Genomic DNA, 27,713 nt, shown 5'->3' with positions numbered 1-27,713 from the left:
ATTGCCACTAGTCAACTAACGACCAAATGCAAAAAAAAACAATAAACGAAAATTACCCAGCGTTGTGTAACAGCGGTTAGCACGCCAGCCTGTAACCCAGACATTACAGGTTCCAGGCTCGTTGTTGCTACCGTTATGGACGTAGGCCATGTCTCTTTACGCAAGTCACTAAACGGCAATTGCTCCAACCCAGTGATCACCAATGGGTTGTCTGTTTTCTTGTACACATTCATGGTTACTTTAAATAAATAGCATGAAAAATCTGGACCTTCTCGTTTTTGCTCCCCAATTTAAATCGACATTTTGCTATTTTACAAAATTCGCAGGGGGATTTACCGATATAGAAAAATAAACGCTGATTTTAATTTTGTAAACACGCTGTTTGTTTTATCATATGTGCTTGTTTTATCGCCTGTAACCGTATGTGCTGAGACTATTTTAGGTTAAAATGAATCTTTACGTTCTTGGGTTACTACTGTTGGTCGTTGCAAACATAAAAACCGTTGCAGGTAAACGTATATTTCTTGTGTAATTTGTAATTTATACTGGGCAACATGTATATTAAGAACGGTTTTACAAGGGCATTTTGGTGCAAGTGAAGAATCTCCCCCCCAACCTTTTGCTAACCACTCACCCCTAACCCCTAGGTTAAGGGGTTAGGTGTTGATGGTTAGGGGGTTAGTGGTTATAGGGGTTAGTAGTTAGTGGTTATAGTGGTTAGAGGTTAGTGGTTAGCAAATAAGGTGGGGGGGGGAGATTCTTCACTAGCACCGGCTTTTCTTGATGCGCTTACTGGTGCTAGTGAAAAATGTTCCTTCTACATTATCTGCTAACCATTAACTACTACCCCCACATAACCACTAGCCCCTGCAACTACCAACCTCTATCACTTCCCATTAGCCCAATCTGTTTCTGGCCAAAGTAAGTATAATACTTTGTTAAATAAATTCACAGAATAGCATTGACATTGGTATCTGAGAAACTGTAATACTTTAAAACGGTTATGTCAGTGTGGTTTATGATAAACCACTAACCTCTAACCCCTAACCTGTGCGGGCTGTACCGCCTTACTACTAACTCCTAACTACCAACCCCCAACACTTTCCACCAGCCTAATCTGTAGCATACTGAAGCATTCTTCACTATCATACCATCAGTATCACTACTCACTATTGGTGCCGGGGAAGAGTCTTCTTTATTAAACCCAAACTATACCCTCACAAATTGCCTAATATCCAATGTCACGGAGAACTCTTTACTAGTACCTAGTATTTTATTTGATGACATCATCAGCAGAATCTGGGCGTCCGAACGTTTTGTTTCTCGTCATTGATGACCTTCGACCCGCCCTTGGTTGCTATGACTACCCGAAGATATTTTCTCCCAACATTGACAAACTTGCTTCGTTTTCAATGAAGTTTGAAAATGCTCACATACAGGTAGGGGGGGTTGGGAGGTAACGACTCATTACTGATGAGTTTTGGAAAAACCCGGATTAAAAATATATTATAAAACTTGAATTTCACAGATAAAGGAAAAAAAATTATAAACTATATTGGAAAGAAAAAAAGTTGGAAATATCATAAAAAATACATAAAAAAAGTTAAGATATATTATTAACTTTTTTTTCTCCATTAATGCCGTAATGTTTGTATTAAAGAGTGTTGGGGTAATGGGCCAATCTGGTGTAAATCCCAGGTCCATGAAAATGACCTCACCAACATAGAATAAACTATAGAAAAGAATGTAGCTATAACTAGCAACCAGTAATTCATCCTACCATTCCCACCAGCAAGCAGTTTGTGGTCCCAGCAGAACATCATTCTTAACCAGCAGAAGACCAGATACAACACGATTGTATGACTTTGGTTCATATTGGCGAACACATGCAGGCAACTATACAAGTCTGCCTCAACATTTTAAAGAAAATGGTTATTTCACTTATAGCATTGGGAAAGTGTTTCATCCAGGTAGAAAACTTTTTACTATTTATTGTGAGAGGTTTATAAATAAATTAATGAAACTTTTTATCCTCATATGGTGATGTAAAGAAACTTGTTATAACATTGGTGTTCTGTTTCACCTTGTGCCCGCTTGCGAGCTACCACGTATGTAACTTATTTATCTCGCATAGTGGGGCAATGATAGTCGTTATAACACGGATGTTCTGTTTCAAACACCTCGTGCCTGCTTACGAGTTACCACCTATGTAACTTGTTTATCTTTGCACGGCGGGCAACAGCAATCATTATAACGCGGCCAACAGGGTGTTTTGTTTCAGAAACCGAACACACAGATACATATCATTAATACAATTTTTGTCAACCATACATTACAAAACTGTCATAGATCATTTTAAGCATAGACTCAATTTATAGAATATATTTAACTTTACAATGTCAGTCAAATTTAACAACATTAAAGTTAAATATGTTTTTAGCCATGTTTTAACAAGCTGTTTTGTCACTATATTCTGTCTTTTCGTTTAAATATTTTTCAATCTTCGCTACCGTAATCGTCGAGACAAATAAAAGGTATTATTATTATACTAAACGGGTGTAACTTTATTAATATTATGAATAACTATTATTACTATTCGTCTGTAGGGTGTGACGGTCACGCCTTTTATTCAAAACAATATTTCTTTCTTGTTTATCAATAAGTGTGTTTTAACAACTGTTGTTTTACCGTTACTACCCGTCTTTTCGCTTTTTGTCAACTCTCTTGTTCTTCGTTATTGTGACCAAAAAGACGATATAAATTTCATTCATTCATTCATTATTATGAAAAACTTTTATTACTATTATGAAAACAATCAGTTATATTTTACATATGAAGGTATATGTTCCAACTACAATGATGACTTCCCTTTATCTTGGTCCTTACCTGCTTACCACCCACCAACACAGAAGTATAAGATGAAACAGGTATGGCATTAAAATATTATATTTCATTGAAATATTATAAATTTTTTGGGTAACAGAAATATAAATAATCCATAAGTAATTCAGCTTTTAATTACTAAATTACTACTGATGAATTATTGGGTTACTACTGATCAAATAAAAACAAAATTTCAAGTGCTTTTAATTAGTAAAAATAATTTTTGAATGAGAGACTTATAATGCTGCCAATGCTGGTAATTGGCAAAATATATCATTGGTTTACCATTAGACTTTTTGTTGGGTCTTTAGAAATAGTATGTATTAAAAATTGTAAATATATGTACCACAAAAAACTAAAAATAAATTTTGAATATAAGACCGGTGATGCTGGTAGTTGGTGAAGTATATATCAGGTACACTGCTGGTTAGACTTGAGTTTTGTTTGCTGCATGCTTAGTAGCACTTGGTGTATTTATTATAATGCAACGAGAATCATTTAACAATATGTGTTAGATCAGGACCAGATTTAGCAAACATATCTCATTTACCAATAATTACTGATATAGTAATATACCATTCCACAGCGCTTTTTATAAGATGTTCTACAGAGCTTTCATTTATGTTCCCAATAGGCATGCCCGGGACCAGATGGTAAACTTAGTGTATTCTGTTATGATGCAAGGAGAATTATCCAACAATATGAGTGCTAGATCAGGGGCAAGATTCACCGAACAACAGTTATAAACAATTACGGATAAAATGCGTTGTATTACAGAGTTTCATGCATACAAAAAGTTTATACAAAAAGTTCTGTAGGACATCTCTTTTTATGTCTTTTGTTTCATACATTTCTGTTCCCAATAGGTGTGTCCGGGACCAGATGGTAAACTACACATGAATCTACTTTGTCCTGTGAATGTGAGCACCCAACCTGAACATTCACTTCCCGATATACAAAGTGCCGGCCATGCAGTTGAGATGATACGGAAGTTTAGCAACAACAAATCTCAGGTAGTTTCATTTCTATGCCACCATTAAAATTCTCTTTAATTCTCGTGCTCGGTAGAATAAAATAGGTAACCTGTAAGCTGGCATGAGGTTTATGAAGCAGAACACTATTATACTGACTGTCATGTACTTCTGCTACCTCCCTTTATTACTGGCGATACTTTTCAGCTATTTTTTCTCACTATTGGCTGCTACAATGTTTTGTACTCTAGTCTTATTTTATTTTACAAAATATTAATAATTGCTTCTAGAAACACATTTTACAAGACCAGATACTTAGGGAAAACTATGGTTATTTTATCAAATGGTACAGCTTGTCCAGTAGGCGGTTCTGTACCTCCCAGCAAAATTTTGACTTGTTTAAAAAAAAAAATTTCTATTTATTTTCTAGCCATTTTTTCTCGCTGTTGGTTTCCACAAACCCCACATCCCGTACAAATTCCCCGAACAATACCTTGACCTTTACCCCATATCTGAGATCGACCTCGCACCTAATCCCTTTATCCCTAAAGAACTTCCACCTGTTGCGTTCTCCCCTTACACCCAGATGAGGATCAGGGAAGACGTCAAATCTCTCAATCTTAGTTTTCCATTTGGACCAATTCCTTATGATTTTCAGGTATTTTAATTAAAACTGATTTTCAGATATTTAAAAAAAAATCAAAATGATGTATTTTAACAGATATTTAAAAAATAAGTTTTAGAAATTCTAATAAAAAATGAAAACTCAGGTATTTTAATAAAAATTCAAATTTAGAAATTTAAAAAAATGAGATTTGGATATTTTAACAAAAATTGAAATTTAAATATTTTGATAAAATTTAAAATTCAGATATTTTAACAAAAATTGAGATTTAGGTGTTTTAAAAATTGAAATTCAGCTATTTTATTAAAATTAAAAAAAACTCTTAGCACACCTGCCTTCAACAAGCTTAGGACTTATTACACAATTAACTGCAATTGCGATAACCCAGTGGTTTCCTTATGGGTTGTCTAAATTTTCAGCCATGCATTAAAAATATTGCATAAAGTTACTTACATAGTAACTCGTGCGTATGAATCATGCAAACTAGATTATAACGACTGTCGTAGCCCTGCCACACAGGGATAAAGCAAAAAGCAAGCTACTTTAAAAAAAATCTACAAAAATACTAAACTATTCACCCACAAAGTAACATACTTGGTAACTTCTAAAATGGCAAGGGGTGTGTGAAACAAAACACCCATGTTTAACCACTGTCGTTGTTAAGCCACACAAAGATAAAGTAAGTTACATTCATTCATTCATACATTTATTCTTCTTATAATATATAACCTTTTCTTTTCTCACAGCGCAAAATCCGTCAGCATTATTATTCCTCTGTTACATACATGGATAGCATGGTGGGCAAGGTGTTGCAACAACTTGAACAATCTGGCTTTGCTGACAACACAATAATCACCCTGATTGGAGACCATGGTAGTATATAGTTATTTTATATTCTATACGGGTGAGGTTCTACAGCGAGGCATGCCATGGGACCTGGGGTTTAAGCCAAAGTTAGCCCATTACCCCAACATTGTATATGCACATTCTATTCTATATGGGTGAAGTCCTACAGCAAGGCACGCCATGGGACCTGGGATTTAGGCCAGAGTTGGCCCATTACCCCAACATTGTATATGCACATTCTATTCTATAAGGGTGAGGTCCTACAGTAAGGCACGCCATGGAACCTGAGAGAAATTTGTTTACTTATTAATTCAAAGCAGAACTTGTTAAGGTTGTGTGTCTATGGTTGGTATATACCTTATGTTTCTGGTGTATAAGAAGTCACCCATTTAATATCCTAACAGCGAGCATGAAGTGTATGAACTTACTATATAATAGTATCAGGTCATCTGTATCTTAAATTAAAACAAATTATTTCCCAAATGGTTAAAACTATATTAATTTAATCTTCTTCCCTAATTAGGGTGGAGTCTGGGAGAGCATGGTGATTGGTGCAAATATGAGAATTTTGAGGTCACGACCCGAGTGCCCATGCTTGTCCATGTACCTGGTATGACTGATGTTAACAAAGGAAAGAAGCCAAAGTTTCAATATATTGATGTTTTCAATGAAAAGCCTCGCAAGTCTGTAAAGTCAGGTAATAAGCTTAATAGCTTTTATTTGTAACTTTGATTATGGTAGCGAAGATTTAGAAATATTTTAAACGAAAAGACGGGATATAGCGACAAACAACAGTTGTTAAAACACGCTTACAGTTAAAAACATATTTAATTGAAAGAAAACAAGCGTGGTCTTTATACGTAGATGTGCATATTGTGAATATAGGCGCCTAACTCGCAACTTTTACACCCCAACCTCCACAAAGGTCCACACTTGAATGTCTTAGTAGAAGCTGTAGATTTGTTTCCAACACTTGCAGAACTTGCGCAGCTCCCAGTTCCACCAAAATGCCCGGAAAGTCCATTTAAAGTAAGTTTGTCCGCTTTATGAATCCTTTCATGTTTTCAAAAACAATAGCTTAACTGGCACCGTTTTATAATGTTAGGCGCAAAATAGAAAAAATAGAAAATAATAGTTACCCACAAAGTAATATACTTGGTAATTCGTAATGACACGAAATGTATGAAACAAAACACCCGTTATAACTGCTGTCAGTTTCCTACCGGTAGGTTAAATAACTTACATTCATTAATGGTCAATTTTGTGCCTTACTGCTAAAATCCTATTATTATTATTTTTTGCATGCAATGTAAAAATGTACGAATCTTCAGGCATTTTTTTGTTAAAAAATGATCTTTTTTAGGTTAAGTTTTGCACCGAAGGAGCCAGCTTTGCGCAGTTAATTGAATATTCATCAGAAAATTATGCTGTCCAGCATAAAGGACTTAAAACTCATATAAAAAAAGGTTGTATTCTATTCTTTTTCTATTTTTTGGGCATAGTACTCCGTCAGAATTAAGGCCAGATTTGGTCCATTACCCTAACATTGTATATGCACATCCTATTCTATATGGGTGAGGTCCTAGAGAAAGGCCTGGATGAGAGCTTGGATTTGGGCCAGATTCGGCCCATTACCCCAACACCCAAGAAAAAGGTTGTAGTATGTAACATTAGACTAACCCTCAGAGGTTCTATATTTGTGGGTGACATCTTATAGCATTGTATGTCATGCATTGAAAAAAATCTTAAAAAATCTCACCCACAAAATTACTTACGTGGTAAATCGTAAGGGGGGTATGAAACAGGACACTCATGTTATAACGACTGCCGTAGCCCCACCATGCGAGGATAAATAAGTTACATTTGTGGTAACTCGTAAGCGGGCACGAGGTGTATAAAATGGAACACCCGTGTTATAACGACTGTCATTGCCCTGCCCCCACGGCTGTTGTTGCCCAAATAAATGAGTTTCCTTTATTCATTCTAGGCATACCATGGAAATCTGCTGTATTCAGTCAATATCCAAGACCGTCTGATTATCCACAGCAGAACACTGATCTTCCCAGTTTAAAAGACATACGTATCATGGGCTACACAATGAGGACTCATCACTACCGCTATACAGCGTGGGTCAGTTTTAATCCAGTCAAGTTTTTTGCCAACTTTTCAGAGGTTAGTTTGAGATATGTATTTATTGGAAAGATATTTAAAGTAATTCACACTTTGCCAAGTGCTTTTGTACATAATTGTTTTGCTTTCTTTTCTTTTACAACATATGTGTTCTTATACATCAAACACACATTGAGTGTTCATATACCTCATGCTCACTGTCAAGTTGAATAGAAATAAATGTTATCTTTTTTTTCTTGCGTGCTCTAGAAAATGACTGCTTCTATGACATGGGTATTCTGTTTCATACACCTTGTGCTTGCTACAGTTATATAATTCTTAAATGTTCTTTGTTTACTAACAAATGGGACGAGAAAATAAAATGAAAAGGTGTCCCATCTTCCCCACCCGGCTATATGTGTTAAGTTGCACACTGTAAAATAGGTTCATTATTGTCCATAGTCATTCGTCAAAATTCTCACCCAGTTTAATATTTCAGGTTCACGCTCGTGAACTTTATTTGAGAGATTCAGATCCTCTCGAAATATACAACGTGGCAAACTTGAAGGAATATTCAAACCTTGTTTCAAAGTTGCATACAAGACTTGCAAAGGGTTGGAGACATGAAGTGTTTGATTTTCAGTAAAAAAGCAGTTTATAATTGTTACAATTTGCTACTTATTTAATTGTAAAGCAGTAATTAAAGTGAATGCTGGTATGGTTTTCTTGGCTACCAACTAAACTAGTCATTCGCTGAACTATTTAACGCGTTTGTTTAGTCAATAAAATTTGGTCAGTGTATTTTTACATAAAGCTGGCCAACTAAGTTTCTCTGTATTACTTATTACATAAGTTAGTCGTTCATAATCCACCAACTAAATTTTAGTCTGGCGACTAAAACAGAAAAATTAAATTTAGCCCGAAACTAGTTTAGTTGGTAGCGGAAAATGCCATCCAAGTCTAAAATTGATTTGTTCATGTACCGTGTTTCATGCTTTAAAGTGTCTTATATACAAGTTTTATTCTTCTGTTTTATATGCATACATTTATTCAACATGCACAGTTTATGCCTCATATACAACCATTAGCACGTAACGCTAAATATAAAGGCAGAAGTCTCTGGTGTACACGATTTATTTAATTCTTATTAAAAAGCGGTTAAAATAAACACACTCGTGTGCGGCGGCAGCAGTCAGACACCACACGCATTAATTGCAGTTGTGGCAGTAAGAAAATCGTGCATTTAGCGATTCATAAAGTGTTTGAGGTAAAATCGATAGAATGAATGTAACTTTATCCTCGCATGGCTGGGCAACAACAGTCGCTATAACACGGGTGTTCATACACCTCGTGCTAGCTTACGAGATGTCATGTATGTTACTTTGAAAGTGAATATTATTTTAGACTTTTTTATTTCGATTCTCTAGAGAACATGATAAATACGCAACAACGTAAAAAGTGCGTAGACGACGCGGCACAGTAATTAAGTAACAGGTAGGCCCACGTGAAGATAAATAAGCTACATTCATGCACCCATACGCCTTGTTGTTATTTTAAATCGACATGATTTATAATTTGTTGCGCAAAACACGCTGGGGACAAAATTAAAATGTTTCTTCTTAGGGAGTTACCCTACTATCTGGTTTGTTTATTTTGTGTGATGTGTTAAGTTATGTTATTATTAGACATGGCTGACAGTCCTGTTATTTCGTAGAAGTCCGTTTGGTAATCAATATAAAAGTTCAGGTTGTTATTGTTTGTCATTGCCGACAGTCGTGTTATATATAGAAGCCTATTTGTAAATCAATTTGAAGGAAAACAAACTATCATCTGCAATGTTAAAAGTAATAAATTTAAACCAATGGGTTTCCGAAAACAAGTCGCAATTCTTGCCGCCCGTGTGCAACAAAATGATGCATAACATGCAACTGAAAATAATGTGCATTGGGGGGCCGAACCAGCGGAAGGATTACCACATAGAAGAGGGGGAAGAATTTTTCTACATGATCAAAGGGGATATGTGTCTTAAAATAGTGGAAAATGGAAAGCATAAGGATGTTGTTATTAAACAAGGTGAGGTCTTTTTGCTGCCGCCCAGGATTCCACATTCACCACAGCGCTTTGAAGACACAGTAGGGTTGGTCATTGAGAGAGAAAGGCATGAAAATGAAACTGATGTTTTGAGATACTTTGTCGGAGAATCAACCGATATTTTGTACGAGAAAACTTTTCACTCTGTAGACCTTGGGACAGAGTTACCACCAATGATCGATCAGTACTTTAACTCTGAAGAATACAAAACAGGGGTCCCTAATCCATCCCAAGCAAGCAAGAAGATTCCATTTAACTTAAACCTGGAGTCTGTATCTGCTCCAAAACTGCTGAGTCAACAGCTTGATAATAATGCGACCGAGTTCAAGCTTTTTGAAGGTGACTTGCAAAGCAATGTCGAAGTGATATCATCTGGGGTTAAAACTTCAAAATGTGACGTGGAAACTTGGTTTTGGCAAATCATGGGCACTTCAGTTGTTTATGCAGATGGCAAGGAGTTTACATTGAATGGTGATGACACACTTCTTATTCCTCCAAACGTGGAATACAAGTTAAAGGCTGGGGTTGGGTGCAAAGTGATTAAAATGCAACAGAAACGTGAAATGAAATAAAAACTTTCGCAACAATGAAGGGTTATGGTTATGAGGCCCCTTTATTTAGCGCAATTCCACTATGACTTAAAGGATATATACCCTTTTTGCATGGTAAAAAGTTGATGCGAATAACGATCCGCATTAACTCGTCATATGATAACTCGCTTACCGGGTTATTTTGCATGGTCATTGCCCATTGGTTTATGCGCGTATCAACATTGAGTGAGCTTATTTTAGCGCAATATTATTAAATCTAGTTTATGAAACAAGTTTTAATACTTTATGGTGCTATTACCATCAAAAACCTATAAAATTAATACCCGAAAAAGATTAAGCTCTTAAAAGTAAAACTGTGCTTTCACCTTACTTTTCTTTACTCGCATAATGCGAATTACAACCAACCTCCTACGGCAGATGACACACTTATGACGTTATGCGTGTTAACTTTGTTTTAGCGAGTAAATATGCGAGTTCTTACGCGCCTAAAAGTGACCATGCAAAAAGGGTAATAGTGGACTTGACTTTCTCTGATTAAAGGGGCCTTCATAAATGAGGTGTCAGGTGATGATGTTTTAGCCACTAATTATTTTAATTGTGTTTCTGCAATAACTTGTTTGTTATTCGCACTTACAATTCTTCAACATGCATTTTTGGGGATTTTAACATTGAACTGTTCGATAGTGTGTTGTTTATGTTAAGTGTTAAATATGTTTAATATCAAACTTTTCTCTTGTGCAATTGCTGAATTAACATTTGTATTTTAAATACAACTTCAACATATTGTGTTTAATAATCACAGAATATTTATTGTTATAAACAGTTCATGGTGTTTTTGTAATTTTAAGTTTCAAACATGCATTTAATCAATGTGTTTTAACTTGTTCCTTATCGCATATTTTAGCAAAAAATGAATGTTGGTTTTATAACTATTAACTAAATTGCTTTTAGTTTTAAAATTTAATTCCTATGTTTCAACAATCATGCGCCAAAGGTACATAAGTTTCAGTTTAATAAATGAATAGATTTTGTAATTTAAATGTTTCATAGTTGGTCTATTTAACTCCATACATACTGTATTCAGTTGCAGGCATGGACATCTCATTTAATCCACACGATGAAAATGTTTTTGCATTTTTAAATAATTCCGTCTACTTTTACCAAGTTGATGATAATGAAGATTTAAAGAAGAACAAAGATTTTCACCCCAAGATTGTTTCTTCTGAGGATCTAGATGTCAAGGTAAAAACCTAAACTTTATTTAAGCAACATTTTAATTATTATTTGCTTGTTTTATAAGGTCAGTGTTAATTTTTTTTGTGGTGACATTTTGTATAGGATAGGTTTATACTATAATGCAATTTTCTAGCATAAATAATCTTGAAATGTTTTGTTTTTTGGGTGCTTGTCAAGAAACCTCTCTTATGGTATCTGCTGAACACCAACCACTAACCCATGTAACTACTAACTACTGTACATTTTGAGATTCAATCATGTTTTGCAGTTTTTTTTTGTAAAATATTTATTTCGTTAACCACTAACCCCTAACTAATAACCCCTAACTACTAACCACCAACCACCAACCACCAACCCCTAACTACTAACCAATAACCCCTAACTACCAACCTTTAGTACTTCCCACCAGCCTAACTGTAATGTACCGGATGACTCTTCACTAGTTGCAATTTCTATTTAGTAAAAGTAAAAAAAAAAATTTCCAACCAATTAAAAGTCAAAACATTATCTTACTTTATTAGAAACACCTTTTCTTTACAGTGTTTTGCATGGAACCCTTCAACAGACTACAAGAACCTGATCGCTCTTGGCCAGCTTAATGGGAAAGCTGCATTAAAATACCTTGGTAGCAATGACAAGTCTACGGTATTTTGTCCAAAACATTCACGACCCTGTAATGTGCTTGCATGGTCGCGCGTAAATCCAACTAGGCTTGCTATGGGTCTTGATAAACACAGGTGAGTTTTTGTGAATCTGAAAATGGAAATATTTATTGGCCGAAAGTGCCATTCCTTGTATAGAATCCAGGAGGTAAATATGAATGACAATCCCCAAAAAATAATCACCCACAAAGTAACATGCACCGTAATTCGGAAGCTGGCATGAGGTGTTAAACCTGTGTGATAACGACTGTCCTTTTCCGGCCACGCGAAGATAAAGTATAAATTATATACAATTATAAATGATGTTGAAAGTGACCCCTGTTAGCATCAACACAGGCTGGGACCCTTCTTATTTTGTTTCCAAACACCTTAATCAGCTGCTCCCTTGCAATTGACTGAATGAAAGATTACTTGAACAGTGTACAGTGACTTTCAAAACACCCCAAATCCACCCGTTTTAGCATACAAGTTTATCAATTATCTAGTTAAGCAAATTTGTCTTAATAAATTAGAACAGTACTCAGTAACTTTCCGAACATGCTTTTTAATATACATAACAGCTGTGGCATGATCTTAACGTTAAAATTTTCCAGGAACGCCTCTTCACTGTTAATATGGGATCTTAACATCAAGAACACGGAACATCAATCAACAAAAACAACTTCAAATATAGAAAGCAGAAGGTAGGTATAAAAAAGTCGAATTATTTATTTTTTGTCTTGAAATATAATGAAGAAAGGCTTACTTTTAAATAGTTTTTTTTCTTAGGGATATATTTGGAGGTAATATGTAATGAATGAATGAATGTAACTTACTTTATCCTTGCGTGGACAGAAAACGACAGTCCTTTTAACACGGGTGTTCTGTTTCATACACCTCGTGCCAGCTTATGAGTTACCATGTAAGCATGAACAAGCATGAACGTCTATATAATCCACATAATATGTTTAAATTTTCATTATTTTCATGTTAAAGTAGACAGAATTATTTAAAATGCAAAAACATTTTCATTATGTAGATTAAATGAGACGTTTATACTTGCAACTGAATGAATGAATGAATGTGGCAACGACAGTCGTTATAACACGCACCTTACGCCTGCTTACAAATGAAGTTACATTCAATCATTAAACTTGCATTATCCATACTTTAACCTTCCACAGCACCCATGCTTCGAAACCATTCTTAGAAATTGCTCAAAGCGACGCAGTTAACTCGCTTGTGTGGATCAACAAAGTTTCAGCCAACTCACTAATTGCTGGACATGGAATGAAATATCTGAAAGTTTACGACATTCGTACACAACCAAACCAACCAGCATCATCCCCTGTCAACCATAAGGTAGTTTTATATTATTATAATATAGGGTATAACCAGTGGCGAATCTAGAGGGGGTGTTTGGTGTTTAGTAAGGGGGGTGTTTGGTGAAAGTTTACGACATTCGTACACAACCCAACCAACCGGCATCATCCCCTGTCAACCATAAGTTAGTTTTATATTATTATAATATAGGGTATAACCAGTGGCGGATCTAAAGGGGGTGTTTGGTGTTTAGTAAGGGGGGTGTTTGGTGAAAGTTTAGGACATTCGTACACAACCCAACCAACCAGCATCATCACCTGTTAACCATAAGGTAGTTTTATATTATTATAATATAGGGTATAACCAGTGGCGGATCTAGAGGGGGTGTTTGGTGTTTAGACAACCCCTTCGGAAACTATTTTATAATAACTTTTCGAATTTTAAGGATGTAACTGTGTAATATTATTTATAGGGTATAAATATGTTATAACTATTTTATTTTATAAATAATAACTAATAAGTAACTTTTAGTTGTCTGTTTTTCTAGTTTCTCTGCCTGTAGAAAGTGATTTAAACTTTTTAGGACTTTGCAAACTCAAAAGGTTGTTCTAATCACAGGCTGATTATTTTTTCAAAAGACTCTTTCTCTGCCTGGAACAGATTTTATGGAATTAATTTTGGAATTTTTTCTTTTCACAGGCGACCATGGGTCTTTGTGTAAACCCACTCCAAGAAATTCGTGTTGCTTCTTTTAACGAGAACACTGTTGCATTGTGGGATTTGCGGAGCTTTTCAAAACCAATTTCCACGTTCAATGTTGAACACAATATATCAAAGGTTGGTTGTATCTAAATATATCTTACACTGTAATACTCTAATACTGTATTTAAATACATACCAATACAACCCATGTTCATGTTATTTTGCTGCTAATTCCATTTTCGTTTCGTTGTGTTATAATTAGGGATGTGCCGAGCCGAGCCCGAACTCAAAAGCTCGTGCCCGAGCGTCTCCTTTTTTGACGCTCGGCGCTCGGCTGAAAACTGGGCCGAGCGCCGAGCCTTATGCTATAATGTTGCACGCGAGAGCGAAAATTATCAAAAATTAAAAAAAAGTTAAGCTACTAAGAGATAACGAGACTGGTCAGCGTAGCTTTCTCTTTAGTTGTTTTTCGTTCGTTGTGAATTTGCTCTCTCGCAAGTAACGAATCGCAACTATTAACGAATCGCAACTATTGTGAATTTATTCTCGTGAAAAATGTTGTAATGAAACTCTGTTTCTCGTGCGGTGCCAACAAACGATGTTTTTTGGCTTCTGTCCAAGCTCGGCCGGGACGATACTTTGTAATATCATATTACAATTTATGTTGGTTCCAACTTACTGATAGCGTCGCTCTTCGCTCTTATACTTCCACCAATTAAAATTTACATAATCGCGATTTACCTGCATTTAAACTAATCATCAGAAACAAAAGTTATACACAAACTGCAGATCGTATAGAAGCGAATGAAACACGATTGTTTTCAACAATCTCGTTTGTGATGTAACGATCGTAAAGGTTTATTCTGACGTAAATAACCGTTACCATATCCAAGATGAACATGCGTAGAAACTTGCCAGTTGCGCCACTGGCTGTAACAATTATATATTTTTTTTTTATTAAATACTTTTTCTATGAATTTTACATTTTGCAACAGTAGAAATTACGAAACGAGACGCGTCTTTAACCGCAAACCACGTGTTCTGTATTATTTTGATTAGCGACGTTTTTCGGCTGAATAGGAACGCGTTCTCGTACGCCTTTCTCCTTGATGACGTCATAGGTGCTCGGGCTCGGGCTCGTGCCGAGCTTTTTCAACTCCAGCACATCCCTAGTTATAATAATTAATGGTTCATTTTTCGAAGCATAGTTAAATTGAATGGGAATCAAACTAAAACTCACTTAGCCAGCTAAGCCAGGTGTAAACACACTAGAAAAAGTATATGCACAAATGATAGGATGATAAAATCACTTGCCACTGTTGTTTTAATAAGTTTGATTTTAAAAAGATCTTAAATTTTTTACCCTGATAATGTCTTGTCAAATTGCGTTGGTCCTTTAGGATCACAAAAAAAATCACTTTTCTGTCAATCAATTTTAAATGGCAAATTTTTCCCTAGATTGAATGGAGTCCGGCACGAAATGGGTTTCTTGCCGTTCTTCAAAATGGAATTAATGAAACACGGAATGAATTGGTCAATATTTACGACATTAATTTGTCTCTTCCCGAACAAGAACGTTCGCCCCCATTTGTGTCCGCGAGGTCTAAACTGCAAGTAAGAATTAATCTAAACTACAAGTCTGAACTACAAGTAAGAAGAAGAGTTTGAAGCAATGCAATGGCTTAAATGTGGGGCCAGAAGGCTTGAAGTTGCTACTATTGTGGGCCATTTGTCATTGGGCAAGACCTGTATTGGCAATTGCTGCAACGCATTAGTCACTAATGGGTTGTTCAAATTATTAGCCAATTAGCCATACATAAAAATAAATCACCCATAAAGTTAAATACTAGTTAACTCGTAAGCGGGCACAAGATGTATGAAACAAAACACCCGTGTTATAACGCCTGTCGTTTTCCCGGCCATGCGAGGATAAATTAGTTACATTCATTTTCTCATGTTGTTATGTTACAGCTTGGTGATTTTGTATCTGGGTTTACATGGAGTCCACAAGACAAACATCTCCTTACTGTCAGTAATTCACTTACGTTTACGGTGAGTCTGTGTATGTATAAAACATATATGGTAACTGTAACTGTATTGGTAAAATGATACTTAACAGAGTTTTAGAAATTCCCGTTATTTTTATTCCTTGAAAGATTTTCTTGTTAATTTGTGTATGTATTTTGTGATATAAACATATATGGCATAAAACATATATGAGAACTGTAACTGTATTGGTGAAATGATCATTATCAGAGTTTTAGTGTTTTGCATTATTTTTATATTTTTAAAAAGGTTTTACAATATTTTCCTGTTAATTCGTGCATGTCCTTTACAATTGTTACTGTACAGATATAAGTATAAAATGTACATATGATTGCACTGGATATATTTCACGACCATCTTATTCTCACATCTTTATAAACAAGAACGGCATTACATATTTTAGTATGACAGGTTTTAACTTTTACATAAGTTTGTGTCCATTGCATGTTTTTATGTCATTTTAACATCTGTGTTATAATAACTGTTGTTACCCGTAATAAATACAAATATAAAATTTAAGTATTATTAAAAATAAGATCATTTTATTAACGGAAAAGTTTATTATTAACAAATGCCCAATTTATTATTAACAAAAAGTGTTGCCCAATTTATTTCCAGTACCCTGAAGTTCATGAGAAAATATCATTAACGTGGAGAACAAGACACGACATGAATGTGGCATCTGGAAACACTGTTAATAGTTTCTCACTAATTCCTGAAGAAAATAATGTAAATAATGTTTCACTTTATGTTAAATAATCAAGTGCATAAAATACACCCAACATGTTGTTTGTTCAGCTTAGCAAATTTCGTTTATAGCCCAAAGTTTAGTTTATTAAACTATGAAGAAAATATGTGAATATCTATTCATTAAATGTGAAATAATAAATTAATGCATGAAATGAATGAATGAATGAATGAATGAATGAATGTAACTTACTTTATCCTCGCGTGAATGGAAAACGACAGTCGTGATCACACGGGTTTAACACCTCGTGCCAGCTTACGAGTTACCATGTATGTTACTTTGTGGGTAATTATATTTTTTTAAGGGTTTTTTTTATGTATGGCTAATATTTTGGACAACCCATTAGTGACCACTGGGTTGGAGCAATTGTCGTTAAGTGTCTTGCCCAAGGACACATACGCCCACAATGGTAGCACCGACGAGCCTTGAACTTATTACCTAATGGTTACAGGCAGGCGCGCTAACCAGTACCCCACGGCGCCGGAAATACATCCTAAGTGTTGGGTCTGGTCTTTACTGTTAGTTTTTTTTTGTTATATGTCATTTAATAGTGTAAATAAAGTAAAAATACACCTTTATTAAATGTAAACTGCAACCCTTAAAATACACTCCAAGTGTTGGATTTGGGTCTCATTTTTTTTTGGTCTCACTCCAAGTGTTGGATTTGGGTCTCATTTTTTTTGGTCTCACTCCAAGTGTTGGATTTGGGTCTCATTTTTTTTGGTCTCACTCCAAGTGTTGGATTTTGTTTTTTTATTTGATTTTACATGTCATTGTATTTGTGTTAATGAAATATTTTGTCTTTTATTTCCCAGAATGACTTCGTTGACGTTACTTCACTTATTGAGAAAAGAGCAAAGAACCGATATGGTTTAAACACAGGTGGGATTGGGTTGTGAAAATGTCACAAATTATCTTGAATATCAATAATACTATCTGCTGTGTTTTATTTGATAAATGAATGTGAATGAATGTAACTTACTTTATCCTCACGTGGCCGGAAAACGACAGTCGTTATCACACGGGTTTAACACCTCGTGCCAGCTTACGAGTTACCATGTATGTTACTTTGTGGGTGATTATTTTTTTAGGATTTTTTCATGTATGGCTGATAATTTGGACAACCCATTAGTGACCACTGGGTTGGAGCAATTGCTATTAAGTGTCTTGCCCAAGGACACATACGCCAACCATGGTAGCAGCGACGAGGCTTAAACCCATTACCTCTGGGTTACAGGCAGGCGCGCTAACCACTATGCCACGGCGCCGGACGACTCTACTGTATATGTTGAAGTTGGTAACTAACATCAGTCGGACTTAAAATGCACATTTCTATAAGACCGATTCGTATCGATAATTAAATTAATGCAAAAAAATGGACTGTTTTGGAAAATAAAATCAACTAAAAATGACAGATTTGTAAACACGACTCTGGGAATCATACACAGTTTTAAGGAAGTTCGCCATTTTATTTGTGGCTAATTTTTATGTTTTTAAACACATTGATTACATACCACAGCAACTCGTTTCTTAACTACATTTATTAAATACCACAACATTCATGTTTTTGATGATCTAAAAAAATAAAATTGTAAAAAAAAATTATATTAGAAAACCTGTCAAAAATTTCGACTGTCAAAAAATTTGCTAACAATTTTTTAGTAACTTACTGAATAGATTTCTGAACAGTCACATAATTTTCTATGTTTATATTCAAAATATTTAAATCGATGATTGGAATTTAACTTACACAAAATATTTTTATCAGAAAACCCGTCAAAAAATTTCGACCTCAGTTTTGAACCTGAAAATATGAATCTACGTTCGCTTTGGAATTGGATTGGGCTCGTCAAGCAGATGGCAACCACCCCGGTCCATAATGTTACAACCCCCACTTCACCTGTGTCATGGGAAAGCAAGCAAAAGCCGAGGCAACTACGAATTTCCTCGTCGAAAACTGTTCCAGCAGTTTGCTTTGCTGGGGTATATTCTCTGTTAAAAGGTAGGGTATTAATAATCTGATGAATCTTGTGAATAAGCTTATTTATCCTCGCAGGGCCAAAAAAATGACAGTGGTTATACCGTAGGTGTTCTGTTTAATATACCCTTTGCCAGCTTGCGACGTTGCGCGGTACCATGAATTTAACTTTTATCCTTTTATCCTTGCGTGGCGGGCAATGACAATCGTTATATCACAAGTGTTCTGTTTCAAATACACCTCTTGCTCGCTTATGAATTACCACGTATGTAACTTTGTGGGTGAATGAATGAATGTAACTTGCTTTATCCATATGTCGCCAGAAAAGACAGTCGTTATAACACAGGTGCTCTGTTTGATACATTTTGTGCAAGTTTACCACATATATAACTTTGTGGGTGTTTGTTTTTTCTAGTTAACTTTCTTTATACATGGCTATTAATTTAGACAACCCAAATGTGTCCACAGAGTTGGAGCAATTACCGTTTTACCCAAAACATACACGGTCACAATGGCACAATTTTTGAAGGTTCAAATCTGTTTCAAAATATTTTCCTTTCAAATTACAGGGGAGACACACAACAGTAATACTGAAACTGTGACTTGGGTTGGGTTACCAACATCTAAAACAACAGTTTACACAAGCACGCATAGGTTGGTGTTTCAAGCATTGTATGTTGTATCTGTATACTAATGTTAGTTTTGTTGCAAAACAATATCATCTATGAATGAATGAATGTAACTTGATTTATTTTTATGTGGCGGGCACAGGTGTTTTGTTTATACACCTTGTGCCAGCTTACGAATTACCACGTATATTACTTTGTGGGTGATTTTTTGGGGGGATTTTTTCATTATTATGTATGGCTGACAATTCGGACAAGCCATTGGTGACCACTGGGTTGAAATATATTTGGGTAATGAGCCAACCCCCAAATCTGAAGTCTCTTGCTGGTTATCCTAACTACACTTCCACAAATCCACAGAAATCGAATCCTCGCGATGTGCGATTGGGACGTGTTCTCTTCAGCGTCCCCTAGTGACGAAACACGTTTCACGAAAACAAGCTTCCTTGAAAAACTTGTTCGTCGAGTCTCAAAGACAACTTGTGTAGAAAGAGCTTGTACGATAGCTTTATGGCACGGCAACATGAAGTTAGCTGTGGAAGTGTTGAACAAAGCTAGTAAAACACAAGGTGTGCGGGGTTATAATTTTATTCGTGAATTTGGTTATTTCCTTTCGAGGCGCATCTGGTACAAAAACGTAGAGTATGAGCTGCTAAAATATCATCCATTTGTGTAGTTTTTGTACACAAGAATTGTGTATGTTTTTGCTGGAAAGTTGTTGTTACATTTATATGTTTTTTTAGTTTTTTGTTCTCATTTCACTTAGTTCCTTTAAAAATGTTTGCAGCTAAATAATAAGTTCTTTGTTTTTTATAGAATTTTAAAATTTATTTGTAACTTTGTAATTCTTTGCATTTTGAAAAAACTTTTTCCTCCAGGTGAGAATAGCAACCAGCTCTCCATGGTGAGCATGGCGTTAAGTGGATACACGGGTGTCAACAGCCCCTCCTTGTGGCTCGATACGTGCCAGAACCTCATGGAGTCGCTAGAGAGCCCGTATCTACAAGCCATGTTTAGTTTCTTGTTCGCCAACGCACAGGAGGCAAACCACAGCGTCGGGCAAGCAGGGAAATATGAACAAATATTGAACAATAAGGTGAGGGAGATAAGTGGTGCAGAGACTTTAATTATATATTTTAGATTAGTAGTTTAGTTTGGTGCAACAGCAGATATATTAAACAACAAGACATAACATGAATTTTATTTATCTCTTCGAAAACAGTAGCTAACATCATGTTATTTAAAAAATAAACGAAAACAACTGCAAAAAACACGCTATGGATAACAAATGTAGAAATTAGTGGTGTATGGGTTTTATCCATTGCATGTTTTAACAACAGTTGTTTTACTGTTCATTCCCTTCTCTTCGTTTTTTAAATAATATGATTTTCGCTGTAATTTATGTTATGTGTATGGCGGCAGATAAAATGTCGGTCCTATTATCAAAAACAAAAGCTGTCCTTAATTAGTGCTATATGTGAAATTCACACAGGAACTTTTGCTCCAAGACCTGGTTGCGTTCGCTTGCATTTACCTTCCCGATAATTTACTTTCAATTTACATCAAAGAACTCGTTGCAAGTTGCGTTGAAAACGGAGCACTAGATGGTGTTCTTGTCACCGGGCTCTCTACTGCTGCCGGTGTTAATTTGCTCGCAAAGTATTATGAAATGGTTCGTGCTCTATGTAGGTTTGATATACCTTATGTTCATTGTATTATAACATATTGTGGTGTCTTCTTATATGTGCGTCATTGAGATAGAAACTTCAAACACCTATATTCATACACCTCATGCTCGCTGTCACGTTATAACATGGGTGTCTTCTTATGCACCAGACACACATGGTGTATTCATTCACCTCATGCTCACTGTTGAGTTATAACTTGGGTGTCTTCTTATACACCAGACACACATGGTGTATTCATACACCTCATGCTCACTGTCGAGTTATACCATGGGTGTCTTTTTATACACCAGACACACAGGGTGTATTCATACACCTCATGCTCACTGTTGAGTTATAACATGGGTGTCTTCTTATACACCAGACACACATGGTGTATTCATACACCTCATGCTCACTGTCGAGTTATAACATAGGTGTCTTCTTATACACCAGACACACATGGTGTATTCATACACCTCATGCTCACTGTCGAGTTATAACATGGGTGTCTTCTTATAAACCAGACACACATGGTGTATTCATTCACCTCATGCTCACTGTTGAGTTATAACATGGGTGTCTTCTTATGCACCAGACAAACATGGTGTATTCATACACCTCATGCTCACTGTCGAGTTATACCATGGGTGTCTTCTTATACACCAGACACACATGGTGTATTCATTCACCTCATGCTCACTGTCGAGTTATACCATGGGTGTCTTTTTATACACCAGACACACATGGTGTATTCATTCACCTCATGCTCACTGTTGAGTTATAACATGGGTGTCTTCTTATACACCAGACACACATGGTGTATTCATACACTTCATGCTCACTGTCGAGTTATAACATGGGTGTCTTCTTATACACCAGACACACATGGTGTATTCATACAGCTCATGTTCGCTGTCAAGTTATAACATTTGTATTTTTATCCAAACCATTAAACAATCCCAATCATCTCCAGACATCTGATATCCAAACGATCCTCACAGCAGTAATACACACAGGAGATAAAGCTTTTCTTTTACAGCCCAGGATCTTACATTGGAAAGAAAGGTAAACATAATGCTAAGAAGTGTATAAGCAAATAAATTTTTAACGGCTCATCTGACATGAAAACCCAGTGTATTTGCAACATTTGGCCTGCCTGCCGCCCAAGTTTTTCTACGTTACTTTTTATACCAGATAAATCATTGAAAGAATATTTACATTATGCCTGGTAGCAGAAGTAACAGAATACTGTATAAGCAGCTTGGGTGTTTGGGTAATGGGAAATTTAGTCTTAAGAAATTTAGTCTTGTTACCATTTTCTATATTTCTGTTGTTAACAGGCAGATTGTAATGCTTGAAAACTTTGTGTGGTTACTTTTTGAATACTAATATTTATTGTTGGACGCACGTATTTATATGAAACAAATACAACATTTTAGTTCTATTGTTTACTAATTAATGCTGGGTAGATCACTTTAGGGGTGCCTGCCTACCTTGCCACCCCAGGTTTGGTGCCTATGGATATGAAATCTGGTGGGAATCTTTTCATTAAAACCTCATAATTTGAAATTATTAATTCCAGTTATACAGACCTTCTAAATAAATGGGAACTTTATTTCGAGCGAATTGATTTTGATAAAATGTGGAATAAATCAACAGAAGCTACAACAGACGCCCAAACATATGTAGTTTGTAATTACTGTGGAAAGAATATCTCCAATTCAAAACTAATTGCTGGTGAGTGAATATAACTTTGTCAAACGAAGATCTCCCATCCATTACCATTAAAGCCCTTGTCACCTACCTTCGGGGAAGCGACAGGCTTCAACACCTGGTGAGGTCTATGCAGTAGCACCCTGGGTGTTGGGGTAATGGGCCAACTCTGGCCTAAATCATAAGACCCATGGCATGCCATTCTGTGGGACCTTAAGTATATAGAATAGAATAAAATGACTCGTTTAGTTTATAAAATAGTGAATTCTTCTTGCAAGACACACCAAAAGGCGGTTCTGACCTGAGTTACCATTTGATTTGGTTGGGTCGCCCACTACAGTGGTTAACGAGTTAAATAATTTGTGTTTAATTTTAAATATATATATATAGGTGACATTTTGACAATTTTTACACCCTATTGGTTTATTTGCCACGTTTTTTTCATGCGAATTTTATAAGTTGCATCATGAAAATGTCCCAGCACGTTTTTATCATCAAACATCCGTTATTAACTAGGTTTTAGAATTGGCCCATTACCCCACAAGTTAGACTATACAAAGCCCCAGCTAACAAATCTATTTAAGCTCCAGTCAGTTCCAACCAAGTTATGACTCCGAGTGCCAGAAGCCCGAGGTCTGTATCAAGTTTGGAGTCTTTTCGTTGTAACTCAGTTCCACGTGGATTGCATACATTGGGCCAAGGGTCAAGACGTAGGGCAAAATCTGGGACCCAAACACCAGGCTTGAGTTCAGTGCACAGTTCTCCTTGTGGGAGTGAGTTTTATAGTAGGATGGGGGAAGATGGGACACCTTTTCATTCTATTTTCTCGCACATTTTGGTAGTAAACAAAGAACATTCAAAGAATTATAAAACCTTGTCCTCGCGACTTTCATAGACGTTGTTAATTGATTAAAACATGATCAGGATATTTATATATTTGTGCTAAAGGTGTCCCATCGTTCCCCACCCCACTATATGTATTTAGTTAGTGATTTATAAGTTAGATCAAGCTTTTATTAAAGTATGAGTAAAAAAGGGATTTAAAATCAAAATTTTATGAGAAAAGGAGAATTTTAAAACAGAGGTTCTGTGTCAGTTGCACTGTTTTGATATTGCTTGAAATTACTCAGTTTTACTCAACTACTCAATGGTTTGTAAGTGTAACGCAGTGGTTAGAACTTAGAACAGATACCTTTTAAACAAAGGTGACCAGGTTCAAAGCTCCATGCGGCTGACTTACACCTGTGCGTCCATGGGCAAAATACCTAATTCTCCGACCCAGTGGTCACTAATAAGTTGTCCAAGTTATCAACCGTAACGGATAAACGTAACTTACTTTAGCCATATAAATACAGTTAACAGCAAGTAGTTTCATTATAATATTAAAGTCAGTGAGTTTGGATAAAAAAATTGTTAAAACCCTGCAAACTTTTTAGAAATGTTGCCATACACAAGTACAGGGTGTTTAGAAAGTCACTGTGTACTCGCACTGTTCTAATAAGCAGAAAATAGCATTTGTTTTAATTTATTCAAAGAGAGCAGCTGATTGAGGTGTTTAGAAATAATAAGAAGGTCAAAGCCTATATTGATGCTAACGGGGTCACTTTCAGCATCATTTATAATTGTCATTCCTATTTACCTCCTCAATTCTATACTGAAACATGTCTGTTAATAAATATGCAGGTGCACAGTGACTTTCCCAACACCTTGTATTAGACCTGTTTTGTTTCTATGCATAAGTGTATATTCAGCCACATTACAAGTCACATATAAGCAACTAAATGTATTATTTTTAGAAGTATATATACATTAACATAACATCGCACATACGCAAGTAAACGTATTATTTTTTACACAGCGCGTGGTACAAGGTATTTAGGTGGAGGAATGGCCATGCAATGCTCAGTGAGTTACAATAATATATTAATAACTTTATTTGTAAGTTATTGGTTTGTCTTAACCTGTAGCAGTTGGTATGTAGCTTGAAAAAGGAAAAATAATGTCAATATCCCAACCCCACTTGAATAAATGGATGTAATCTCACGAATGAATGGATTTATACTCATGGCACAAGAAAACGACAGTCATTATAATACGGATGTTCTGTTTCATACATCTCGTGTCCACTTTTTACTCCGTTTGTTACTACGTATGGTTATACCTACTTGCTATGAAACTTATAGATAATTTTCCACTTTTTCCTATACCAGGTAACAGTACATCCAGCTGTCAGTGGGTGTGTGAAACAGAACACCCGTGTTATATCTTGTTAATGCAGAGGATAATTTCAATACAAATATCCTAACTTTCCATCTTACAGACCACGAGTTGTCCATCATGTCGGAAACCTCTTCCACGATGTTCAGTTTGTTCAACTCATCTTGGTGCAAGACCCGAGGAGACGGGTGAGTGCGTAAAAGGTGGTGTTGCAACTTATTTATCGTTGGTGGCTGAAAACGGCTGCACAGCGGGTCGTTATAGCACGCATTTATCAAGCGTGTCAAAGACAGTCGTTTTAACACGGGTGGTCTGTTTCATACACCTTGTGTCTGCCCACAAGTTACCACGTATGTAATTTATTTATCATTGGTGGCTGGAAACAGCGGTCATTATAACATTGGTGGGCTGTTCCATACACCTCGTGCTCGCTTTTCCATGTATGTAACTTTGTGGTTAATTGTTTTTGTTGTTTTTTTGGTCTTTATGTATGGCAGATTATCAGGCAATTTAGACTTAACTGACCACTGGGTTTGATCAATTTCTGTTAAGTGTCTTGCATAAAATTACAAATTCAGTTGTTTTTATTTACTTAACATATAAAAACCTAACATAATAGTTTTCCTCCTTTTTATTTTTAGAATTCGTGAACTGGTTGTCTTGGTGCATGAGTTGCAACCATGGGGGACATGCCGGACATTTAATGGATTGGTTTCGGTGAGTCTTGTTTCTATTATACAGCTTGATATATATGAGTGATGTAGGCCATGCATAGTAGGCGTATGTGTTATTGTGCACTGTATACCGAGCATGAGGTGTATGAATACACCATGTGTGTCTGGTGTTTAATAAGATACCCATGTTATAACTCGACAGTGAGCATGAGGTGTATGAATACACCATGTGTGTCTGGTGTATAAGAAGACACTCATGTTATAACTCGACAGCAGGCATGAGGTGTATAAATACACCATGTGTGTCTGGTGTATAAGAAGACACCCATGTTATAACTCGACAGTGAGCATTAGGTGTATGAATACACCATGTGTGTCTGATGTATAAGATGACACTCATGTTATAACTCGACAGCAGGCATGAGGTGTATGAATACACCATGTGTGTCTGGTGTATAAGAAGACACCCATGTTATAACTCAACAGTGAGCATGAGGTGTATGAATACACCATGTGTGTCTGGTGTATAAGTAGACAATCATGTTATAACTCGACAGCAGGCATGAGGTGTATAAATACACCATGTGTGTCTGGTGTATAAGAAGACACCCATGTTATAACTCGACAGTGAGCATTAGGTGTATGAATACACCATGTGTGTCTGATGTATAAGATGACACTCATGTTATAACTTGACAGTGAGAATGTGGTGTATGAATACACCATGTATGTCTGGTGTATAAGTAGACACTCATGTTATAACTCGACAGTGAGCATGAGGTGTATAAATACACCATGTGTGTTTGGTGTATAAGTAGACACCCATGTTATAACTCGACAGCGTGCATGAGGTGTATGGATACACCATGTGTGTCTGGTGTATAAGAAGACACCCATGTTATAACTCGACAGCGAGCATGAGGTGTATGAATACACCATGTGTGTCTGGTGTATAAGAAGACACCCATGTTATAACTCGACAGTGAGCATGAGGTGTATGAATACACCATGTGTGTCTGGTGTATAAGAAGACACCCATGTTATAACTCGACAGCGAGCATGAGGTGTATGGATACACCATGTGTGTCTGGTGTATAAGAAGACACCCATGTTATAACTCGACAGCGAGCATGAGGTGTATGAATACACTATGTGTGTCTGGTGTATAAGAAGACACCCATGTTATAACTCGACAGCGAGCATGAGGTGTATGAATACACCATGTGTGTCTGGTGTATAAGAAGACACCCATGTTATAACTCGACAGCAAGCATGAGGTGTATGAATACACTATGTGTGTCTGGTGTATAAGAAGACACCCATGTTATAACTCGACAGCGAGCATGAGGTGTATGAATACACCATGTGTGTCTGGTGTATAAGAAGACACCCATGTTATAACTTGACAGTGAGCATGAGGTGTATGTACCTACTATACCTGGTTTGCACATCAGTATCTTATTTTACAGAAACCACAAACTGTGTCCAGTGTCAGACTGCAGCTGTGTTTGTTATGAAACACCCGGTATCAAAGTAAAATAATTCAACCTCTATTAGCATGAAGCCACTAATTCCTTTCTGTGTTTTTAAATACAAATCTTCGTCACTGGTGTGTCACAGTGTTCCGATTTACTTTACCAGCGCAGTATTTTTAAGGCTGCTTCTAACCTAGAGGTTATGGGTTCAAGACTCGTCGCTGCTACTGTTGTGGGCGTATGTGTCCAAGACACTTTAACGAAATTTCGTTCGCCGAATGTTTTTTTATGGGTTAAATTTGTATTCATACATTACAAAAAAAATATTCCAAAAGTTACATACGTGGTTACGTAGTAACTCGTAACCGGGCACGATGTGTATAAAACAGAACCGGGTGTTTAGACTACTGCCGTTGCCCCGCCACGCGATTACAAATAAGTTACGTTTATTATTGTAGTGTGGAATTCGCAATGAACGCGTGGAGTAGGCGGGCTTTTCCGCGCGACGTAAAAGTAATGATTAGTATTTTTTGAGAATGCGAATTACTTGTAGAGCAAAGGCAGTAAAGGAGAAGTCTTAGCAGTGCCGCT

At 36.2% G+C, this 27,713-nt stretch overlaps 3 protein-coding genes across 6 annotated transcripts; all 3 read left to right on the top strand.

The window, feature by feature from the left end:
• Window positions 1-320: 320 nt before the first annotated feature.
• LOC149743600 (iduronate 2-sulfatase-like) lies at window positions 321-8,561 on the top strand. Of its 3 annotated transcripts, none has more exons than XM_089877173.1 (12): window positions 321-509; window positions 1,294-1,439; window positions 1,793-1,970; window positions 2,839-2,927; window positions 3,750-3,896; window positions 4,285-4,512; window positions 5,226-5,352; window positions 5,849-6,022; window positions 6,251-6,354; window positions 6,689-6,791; window positions 7,313-7,497; window positions 7,934-8,561. In XM_089877173.1, exons 1-12 carry the CDS (start codon window positions 449-451, stop codon window positions 8,078-8,080), a joined length of 1,689 nt encoding a protein of 562 aa, XP_089733299.1. In that variant the 5' UTR covers window positions 321-448; the 3' UTR covers window positions 8,081-8,561. The 3 variants fall into 3 exon arrangements, with proteins under 3 accessions (XP_089733299.1, XP_089733306.1, XP_089733313.1); XM_089877180.1 differs by having other exon boundaries at window positions 322-509; window positions 1,297-1,439; XM_089877187.1 differs by lacking the exon at window positions 321-509 and adding an exon at window positions 804-921.
• A 117-nt stretch (window positions 8,562-8,678) lies between these two features.
• On the top strand, window positions 8,679-27,259 carry LOC149743598 (GATOR2 complex protein MIOS-like). 2 transcript variants are annotated; one of them, XM_089877154.1, is made up of 22 exons: window positions 8,679-8,701; window positions 11,161-11,318; window positions 11,853-12,049; window positions 12,568-12,657; window positions 13,138-13,315; window positions 13,976-14,113; window positions 15,437-15,592; window positions 15,950-16,030; window positions 16,643-16,753; window positions 17,588-17,654; window positions 18,541-18,774; window positions 19,320-19,404; window positions 19,737-19,945; window positions 20,255-20,472; window positions 20,869-21,048; window positions 22,017-22,108; window positions 22,626-22,780; window positions 23,341-23,529; window positions 24,615-24,661; window positions 25,077-25,161; window positions 25,615-25,690; window positions 27,117-27,259. In XM_089877154.1, the coding sequence occupies exons 2-22, from the start codon at window positions 11,169-11,171 to the stop codon at window positions 27,187-27,189; spliced, it is 2,811 nt and encodes a 936-aa protein (XP_089733280.1). In that variant the 5' UTR covers window positions 8,679-8,701; window positions 11,161-11,168; the 3' UTR covers window positions 27,190-27,259. The 2 variants fall into 2 exon arrangements, with proteins under 2 accessions (XP_089733280.1, XP_089733288.1); XM_089877162.1 differs by lacking the exon at window positions 23,341-23,529.
• On the top strand, window positions 8,728-11,160 carry LOC149743599 (3-hydroxyanthranilate 3,4-dioxygenase-like). The gene has a single exon (XM_089877434.1). It carries the CDS (start codon window positions 9,270-9,272, stop codon window positions 10,095-10,097), a length of 828 nt encoding a protein of 275 aa, XP_089733560.1. The 5' UTR covers window positions 8,728-9,269; the 3' UTR covers window positions 10,098-11,160.
• Window positions 27,260-27,713: the final 454 nt, after the last annotated feature.

This window comes from Ciona robusta, chromosome 1 (genome assembly GCF_009617815.1).
Source record: "Ciona robusta chromosome 1, ASM961781v2".
Lineage (NCBI taxonomy): Eukaryota > Metazoa > Chordata > Ascidiacea > Phlebobranchia > Cionidae > Ciona > Ciona robusta.
The sequence above is the reverse complement of the archived record's forward strand: the minus strand, read 5'-3'. Positions and strand labels throughout refer to the sequence as shown.

What these genes read in the sequence shown, in the direction of transcription:
- LOC149743600 (XM_089877173.1), top strand. Translation starts at nt 449, where the DNA reads ATGAATCTTTACGTTCTTGGGTTACTACTGTTGGTCGTTGCAAACATA. An exon ending in AGAAGTATAAGATGAAACAG is followed by an intron (nt 2,928 to 3,749) that starts GTATGGCATTAA and finishes TGTTCCCAATAG; the next exon opens with GTGTGTCCGGGACCAGATGG. An exon ending in TCGCAAGTCTGTAAAGTCAG is followed by an intron (nt 6,023 to 6,250) that starts GTAATAAGCTTA and finishes ACCTCCACAAAG; the next exon opens with GTCCACACTTGAATGTCTTA.
- LOC149743599 (XM_089877434.1), top strand. Translation starts at nt 9,270, where the DNA reads ATGTTAAAAGTAATAAATTTAAACCAATGGGTTTCCGAAAACAAGTCG.
- LOC149743598 (XM_089877154.1), top strand. Translation starts at nt 11,169, where the DNA reads ATGGACATCTCATTTAATCCACACGATGAAAATGTTTTTGCATTTTTA. An exon ending in AACAAATATTGAACAATAAG is followed by an intron (nt 20,473 to 20,868) that starts GTGAGGGAGATA and finishes AAATTCACACAG; the next exon opens with GAACTTTTGCTCCAAGACCT. An exon ending in CATTTAATGGATTGGTTTCG is followed by an intron (nt 25,691 to 27,116) that starts GTGAGTCTTGTT and finishes CTTATTTTACAG; the next exon opens with AAACCACAAACTGTGTCCAG.